This window comes from Psammomys obesus, unplaced genomic scaffold (genome assembly GCF_907164565.1).
Source record: "Psammomys obesus unplaced genomic scaffold, mPsaObe1.curated_primary_1811, whole genome shotgun sequence".
NCBI lineage: Eukaryota > Metazoa > Chordata > Mammalia > Rodentia > Muridae > Psammomys > Psammomys obesus.
Window position 1 is genome coordinate 192,232 of NW_026590187.1, and position 8,183 is coordinate 200,414.

The window sequence follows — 8,183 nt, forward strand, 5'->3', positions numbered from 1 at the left end:
ACCACCGTCCGCCATGAGGAGACCACCGTCCGCCATGAGGAGACCACTGTCTGCCCTGAGGAGACCACCGTCCGCCATGAGGATACCACTTTCCCCCATGAGGAGGCCAGCGTCCACCATGAGGAGACCACTTTCCCCTATGAGGAGGCCAGCGTCCACCATGAGGAGACCAGCTTCCCCCATGAGGAGACCAGCATTCCCCATGAGGAGGCCAGCGTCAACCATGAGGAGGCCAGAGTCCATCATGAAGAGACCAGCGTCCCCCATGAGGAGACCAGCGTCCACCCTGAGGAGACCACCGTCCGCCCTGAGGAGACCACCGTCCGCCATGAGGAGACCACCGTCCGCCATGAGACCACTGTCCGCCCTGAGGATACCACTGTCCGCCATGAGGAGACCAGCGTCCCCCATGAGGAGACCAGCATCCGCCATGAGATCACTGTCCCCCATGAGGAGACCACTGTCCACCAGGAGGAGACCACCAGCTCTACAGAAGCCACCATTGCCACCACAGTAGTCACCACTGCCCACATGGACACGGCTACTGTGTTTTCTGAAGAGACCAGCATCCATCATGAGGAGACCACTACCCCTAAAGAAATGATCACTGTCCCTCCTGAGGAGATCAGCTACCCTCATGAGACCACTCTCATCACGGAACCATCTAGTGCCCTCATTCAAGAGCCCACCACAGGTAAGCCAGCCTGGCCAGTCCCTCCATTCTCACCCACTGGAGCAAGCCTTCCACAGGCTCCAGGTGTGACTCCGACTCAGGGCTTTCCACCACAGGCATGAGGGGGCCGAGGGGAGGGGAGGAGGTGGCTTTTAAAATTCCTCACACATTCCACACCCCTGTCCCCATCCCGCACTCGCCTCCTCCCTAGGCACTCCTCCTTTCAGCAAAGGGCAGGCCTCTCGGGGACACCACACAGGCGCTCACATCAAGGTACAGTACAACTAGGCGCCTCCCCTCAGGTCAAGGCTCGGCTCGGCCACTTGGGAGGACAAGGGTCCCCCAAAAGGCAAAAGTGTCAGCAGCAGCCCCTGTTCCCCCTGCTAAGAGCCCCATAGAATCCTACACACGGCTGCACTGTGCACACAGAGGGCCCAGGTTAGACCCAGGCAGGTGCCCCATCAGCGCTTCGGCCTCAGGGAGCCCTCACGGAGTCCAGGCTGGCTGGTTCTGGAGCTTTCTTTGTGGTGTCCTTGCCCCTCTGGCTCACAGATCAGGGCCACTGGAGAGGCCTCATCCAATAGGCAGAGAGCTGGGGCCCTGCTGCCCACGGGGAGGAAGCAGTGAGGAAGGGGGTTCTCAGCGAAGACCCTCAGCCGGAGCACAGGGCCACCAGCCAAAAGCCGCCCCTGACCCTAACCCTGAGCTCCGCTCGGCCGCCTTCCCCTCTTGGCTTTCTTTTCCTCACTCCACTCCCTTTTCTACCTCCCTCCCTTTGTCTTTCCTTTCTGTTTTCATACATAGCCCAGGCTAGCCTCAAGCTGACGTCTTTTCGCCTTGTTCTCCAGAGTACCAGCAGCGCCACATGTGACCTTGACCTGAAACCTTCATACCTGTGCGATGTGTTCACGAGCACAGTGTCTTCAGGATTCATCCTTTAGAACATTGCTCAGACCTTTTTTTGAGACATTGAGGCAAGGCTCGGGTCTCAAATTTACTATGGCGCTCGTCTTGAACTCTTGGCAGCTTTCCTATCTCAGCTTCCTTTCTCTTCGTCCTCGTTCTCCTCCTCGTCCTCCTTCTCTTCCTCGTCCTTGCCCTCCTCCTCCTTTACTTTTTAATGGCAGGATAAAAGCAGGCTTACTTAGAAAAGAGTCTACGGTAGTGGAGAGACAGGGAGGCTTCTGGGGGGAGGGGCAGCGGGGGAAGGGAGGCCTGACAGAGGCAGCTATTCCCTTTCAGTGACCTGCCCTCCAGACGCCCACTACGAGCCCTGTGCATGCCCTGCGTCCTGCGAAAGCCCTCGGCCCAGTTGCGAGCCCCCCTGCAGTCCCGGCTGCGTCTGCAACCCTGGATACCTGTTCAGCAAGGACCAGTGCGTCAACGCGGCTTCCTGCAACTGCCTCTACAACAACAAGTACTATAACGTGAGCGCCCACCAGAGGGGACACCGCCAGAACACATGGGTCCTGTGGCCCTGCTCTCTCTGGAGAGGAGCTCAGAGAGGCCTGAGGGGCACTCTCAGTGGGAGAGCCCAGCATTCTGCCCTGGCTCTGGTTTCGCAGTGCTGGGGAGGGAGCCAAGGGTCCCTTGAGTGCTAGGGAAGTACTCTGCTAAAGATCCAAACTCCTAACTCTTCTCTAAGGAATTTGGAGCAGCACACTACCTTGGAGCAATGAACATGGCCCCTCACTGGGAGATTCTAGGCAGGTGACCACTGAGCCACACCCAACCCCTCACTGGGAGATTCTAGGCAGGGGCTCTACCACTGAGCCACACCCAGCCCCTCACTGGGGGACTCTAGGCAGGGGCTCTACCACTGAGCCACACCTGGCCCCTCACTGGGGAATTCTAGGCAGGTGACCACTGAGCCACACCCCAGCCCCTCACTGGGAGATTCTAGGCAGGGGCTCTACCACTGAGCCACACCCAGCCCCTCCCTGGGGAACTCTAGGCAGGTGACCACTGAGCCACACCCAGCCCCTCACTGGGGGACTCTAGGCAGGGGCTCTACCCCTGAGCCACACTCCAGCCCCTCACTGGGGGACTCTAGGCAGGTGACCACTAAGCCACACCCAGCCCCTCCCTGGGGGACTCTAGGCAGGTGACCACTGAGCCACACCCCAGCCCCTCACTGGGGGACTCTAGGCAGGTGACCACTGAGCCACGCCCAGCCCCTCACTGGGGGACTCTAGGCAGGTGAGTACTGAGCCACACCCAGCCCTGGCTGGCTGTATTCCAGAGCTCAGTAGTTGTGTGTGGACGGTGGCAGGAACAACAGGCGGATCTAGTCAGGCGGCAGAGCTTGAGCCTGGTTACAGCACTCATTGTCTTCATGGCCTTTGGAAGTTTTGTTTTCTTGGCTATAAGAATATGCACAATAATTCTGGGAGGTGGTGGTTCACACCTTTGATCCCAGCACTCAGGAGGCAGAGGCAGGCGGAGCTCTGAGTTCAAGGCCAGCCTGGTCTACAGAGCAAGTTCCAGACAGCCAGGGCTACACAGAGAGACCGTCACTTAAAAAAAAAAACAACAATAACAACAAACAACCAACCAAATAAATAAAATAATGTGCATAATAAGACCTACTTTTTGATTTAGTTAGTTTTTCCATATAGTTTCATATGTTCCAAATGGACCTTCAGCTGACTATGTAGCTGAGGGTGACCTTGAACTTCTGACCCTTCTGCCTCCACCTCCCAAGTGCTGGGTAACAGGTGTCTGGTTATGCAGTGCTAAGCATTGAACCTAGGATTTTGTGCATGTTGGGCAGCTCTCTAGTAACCGAGCTACACATAGCCCTCATCCACCCCTCCTCCTCCTCCTCCCTATTTCAGTTCCAGCAAGAAGAGGGAAGATTACTGTATCTTGTTGTTGTTGTCCTGAACAGAGTGTTTCTCCTTAGACCAGGCTGGCCTGGAGCTCACTTTGTAGCCCAGGCTGGTCACAGGCTTGTGTAGATTTTCCTGTCTAGGTCTTCCAAATGTTGGGATTTCAGGTGTGAGGTCCCTTGCTTGGCTTTTGTAAGACTCTTAAAGTTAGATGTGCTGGAACACACCTGTGATCCTAACACTGGAGAGATGGAGACAGGAAGATCAGGTGTTCAAGATCATCCTCAGCTATTGGTGGGAATTCAAGGCGAGGCTGGGCTACATGAGACACTGTCATAAATAACAAAACCAAACTAAAACTTTTTTTTTTTGAGGGGGACATTGAAGACAGGGTCTCTCTGTGTAGCCCTGGCCGTCCTGGACTCACTCTGTAGACGAAGCCGGCCTCGAGTGCAGAGACCCGCCTGCCTCGGCCTGCTGAGCCCTGATTTGGGGGTGGGAGGTTTTGGCTTCATTTCTGTTGCTCTGATAAAACACTGAAACAGAAAGCAAACTTGGGTTGGGGAGGATTTCTTTCAGCTCACAATTCCAAGTGACAGCCCATCACTGGAAGGAAATCAAGGCAGCAGGAATCTAAGACTAAGTCCTACCTAGTCAAGAACACAGACAGACCAGGGCATGCAGGCCTGGCAGTCTGCTGGCTTTTTCTACATCACACAGCTCAGGCCCAAGCCAGGGAATGGTGCCCTACATTCTTGATATGTCATCTTCCCATATCAAGAGGCCATAAGACAAGCCCCCAGGCTAAGTTAGTGTAGACAGCACCCTGTGAGACCCTTCCCGGTGATTCTAGGTATCAAGTTGCCAGTGAAGATCAGATCCTACCATATACCAATGACTTAACACATGCTCGGGGCTGTTATGATGCTGTCATCATAAACACATGCAGCTATCAATCAAAAATGCTCACAATGGGCCAGGGATGGGGGCGCACACCTTTGATCTCAGCACTTGTGAGGCAGAGGCAGGCAGATCTCGGTGAGTTCAAGGCCAGCCTGGTGCATATGGTGAACTTAGGGCCAGCCTGGTCTACACAGTGACACATTAGGAACAAAACAAAACACATCAAAAAGTGTGTTAAGCAAATTATATGTAACTGCAGCAGTTGGAAGGCAGAGGCAGGGGACTGTGGCAGGGGACTGTGGCAGGGGACTGTGGCAGGGGAGGGAGGCAGGGGACTGTGGCAGGGGACTGAGGCAGGGGACTGAGGCAGGGGAGGGAGGCAGGGGACTGTGGCAGGGGACTGTGGCAGGGGACTGTGGCAGGGGACTGTGGCAGTGCAGTGCAGTGCTTTGCCTTGGTCTGAGCCTGGATCATCAGGTCAATCCCCGAGACCCACACGGGGACAGAGAGAACAGCCCTGAAGGAAGCTGTCCTCTGAGCTTCCACACTGTGCTGTGGCCCCCACACATACATACATGCGCGCGCGCGCGCGCGCGCGCGCACACACACACACACACACACACACACACGTTGTAGGCGACTATTAATATTTACTATGGGTTTAACTTGTGGTAACGCTGCTGTTAATCCTCAGCAGCTGTATAACCAAATCACCACACAGAGACTGGGTTTTTAGTTAACCTAGAACACAATGCTGGGCAATATTTACTCCCTCCTAAACCTCCAAGCCCTCAGTTTCCTAACATTTAGATTTCCCACATTACACTTGCTTTTAGTGAAATCTTAGGTCTGGTTCCTGCTCCAAGTCCTCCAAGCTCTCTCCTCCTGCTCTGCTCTCCTCGTGCTCTCCTCTCCTCGAGCTCCTCCTCCTTCTCACCCTTTCCTGTTCTCTAGCTCCTCCCCTCTTTCCTATCCTCTGGCTCCTCCCATTGCACAACATTGTATCTAGTTGCTTTATTTGTGGCCTGTTTACACAAGAGTTGAGACAGGTTGCTTATAGTGAGTATCACAATGCCATATCCAGATGGAAACCAGAGGGTTGGGGGTGGGGCAATCAGCATTTGAATGAACAAGGGTAAGGCGTATACATTTCAAAAGAACATTATAGCAACACACACACCTCAGAACTGTGACGCTGTGACTCTTTGCCCTCAGCCCGGGGAAGAATGGTTCAGCCCCAGTTGCACAGCCCGGTTGCCTGGCAGCCGGCTGGAGTGCCCAATCTCGCAGTGTGCCACGCACACAGTGTGCCAGCTCAAGAACGGCCAGTATGAGTGTGAGCCCTACGGTGAGCGCCGCCCCTCTGCCGTGGGAGTGGGCACGAGGGTGGGTGCCTGAGAGCCACGCCCAGCCGAAGCTGCGTGTGTGCGTGGATGGCTCTGGTCCCACCAAGTGGCCCCTCCTGCCGTCGCTGGTCAGGGTCCCAGGTCTGTCCTGGGCATGGACCCGGGCAGGAGCCAGGCTGTGGGTCCGGCCAGGCGGGCACCGGAAGCAGCCCCCTGTCTCCACGCCCTTCTCTGGCAGGTAGTGCCACCTGCCTGGCCTACGGGGATGTTCACTTTGTCACCTTTGATGAGAAGCACATTAGCTTCACGGGGACACGTACCTTGACCCAAACCTGCGACAACTCCACAGGTAAGAGATGGGAGCTGCGGGAGGGGCGGGGCTGAGATGGTGCGATGGGTGTGAGGCATGGTGACACAGTAGTGCTTAGACAGGCTTGGTGGCAGATGGCAAAGAAGCTGTGGAGCCTCGGCTGGGGCGTGCCCACGCACTGGCGGTGCTGCCAGGCCAGCATCCTGGGCACATGCATCGGAGATCAGTTGCCGCAGACGGCTGTCCTGGAAGAGTGACAGTTACTGTAAAGGGGACTCTTGCTGGGGCGTGGGCCCAGCACAGTGCTGGCTTTCCGGCTCCCGTCCCCAGAGCCTCATTAACCAGGTATGGAGTGCACGCTCACCCTGTCAGGACTGGGCGGCTGGCAGCAAGAGGATCTGGAGTTCAAGGTCATCTCAGCTACATAGAGTTTGAGGCCAGCCTGGGCTACATGAGACCTTGTCTCACAGAAAAGGGTGAGGAGGACTCATGAATGAGCATGATCGCCTGAAGATGTCCCGGTCCATGGGGAACACAGCCACTCATAGTAGACTATAAGGCCACATCCCTTTTCATTTGGGTTCTGAGTCCCTTACCAGGTCTTGGGGTTATATTGCTCCAAAGTGCCAAGTTGGACGCCACCACCAACAGGGCCTCAGAAAGCAGAGGATGGGGCTATGTGTGCTTTCAATTCCAGTACTCTGCAGGCTGGGGCAGGAAGACTGAGCTTCGTGACACTCTCCCAAAATCAACAGGGGCTGGGGGTGGCCCCATTGGTTAAGAGCTTGTCAGCACACACAAAGCCCTGGCATCCATCCCCAGCACCACATAGCCTGGACATGGTAGCCACTGTTTATAATCCAAGTGCTGGGGAGGACGAGACGGTGCTTTCAAGAGTTCAAGGTCATCCTCAGCTATATGAAAAATTTTGAAGCTGGCCTAAGATAAAAGAGACTTTTGCCACAGACTGACCCAGCTGGGTCCCACAACCGAGGGAGAATCAGGGTTTTTGGATATCAGGTTAGACACAAGTAGGCGAATGACAGTCAGAGGCCACACCGAAGAGTGTTTGATTCTGCTGCCATCTTACTGAAGTTAGGCTAATAATTTTATAGTAATTACATAGGGAAACACCTTAAAGTTGGCATACTTCCCAGAACACTTAGATTTTTACCAAGAATACAAAGTTTACACTTTAACTCAGAAGTGTAGCCAAACATAAAGCAGTGCCCACAAGAAATCTTGGCCTGAGAACTTTTTGATCAAAGCAAACAAAGGACAAAAGATCCTCAAAATGCAGTTTCATTATTGCTAACCAGTGAAGAGGAAAGTCAGGAGCTAAGTCAGATGCCTGCCAAAGTCTTTCCCTGTGTCAAAATCTAAATACACCTTTGTTAACCATCCTCCCATATGTCTTGCTAAAAATTTACAATCCTCCTTAGAGATAAGATGCCAAGGGGAACAGGCTCGAGCCAGCTGTACTTTCCCATGCTCTCTTTCCCTAAAGAGGAGTCCACATTTTTTTTGCTATTCTGAATCTGATTCATTACTTCTCTTAAGATTATTTTTCTTCCTTTCTATTCTTGTTAAAGCTTTTAATAATCTATCAAAGATATATTTTCTTGAATAATTAATTGTGCTGTTCCAAGAATCATAGAGAAAGATCAGAAGGCTCATTAATCCAACCCCACAACCGCAACCGAGAGAGCATAGAAATCTCAGAATACGTCTTTTTAGCTTAGGTGGTCGGGGGGACACATTGCCAGGGACCTCCAGGGAGCGTATTCCCTAAGAAAACGTATCTCCCATCTAGTAGTACAATCTATTGATATGCTACACTGACGACGCTGGAGTGGGTGTGGCAGACTTTGTCTGAAACCAGCCAGCCAACCAAACAACCAGCCAGCCAACCAACCAGCCAACCAGCCAGCCAGCCAACCAACCAGCCAGCCAACTAAACAACCAGCCAGCCAACCAGCCAACTAGCCAGCCAGCCAGCCAACCAGCCAGCCAACCAACCAGCCAACCAACCAGCCAGCCAGCCAACCAACCAGCCAGCCAGCCAACTAAACAACCAGCCAACCAACCAACCAGCCAGCAACTAAACAACCAGCCAGCCA

The 8,183-nt window shown here is 54.0% G+C and overlaps 1 protein-coding gene across 1 annotated transcript in view; it reads left to right on the plus strand.

Annotated features, from left to right (window-relative positions):
- Zan (zonadhesin) overlaps window positions 1–8,183 on the plus strand; it is a 62,469-nt gene that overhangs the window by 10,830 nt on the left and 43,456 nt on the right. The window contains exons 3-6 of the mRNA XM_055606673.1: window positions 19–694; window positions 1,916–2,100; window positions 5,623–5,755; window positions 5,992–6,102. Of these exons, the coding sequence (XP_055462648.1) occupies window positions 19–694; window positions 1,916–2,100; window positions 5,623–5,755; window positions 5,992–6,102 (1,105 nt within the window). The remainder of the gene's footprint in view (window positions 1–18; window positions 695–1,915; window positions 2,101–5,622; window positions 5,756–5,991; window positions 6,103–8,183) is intronic.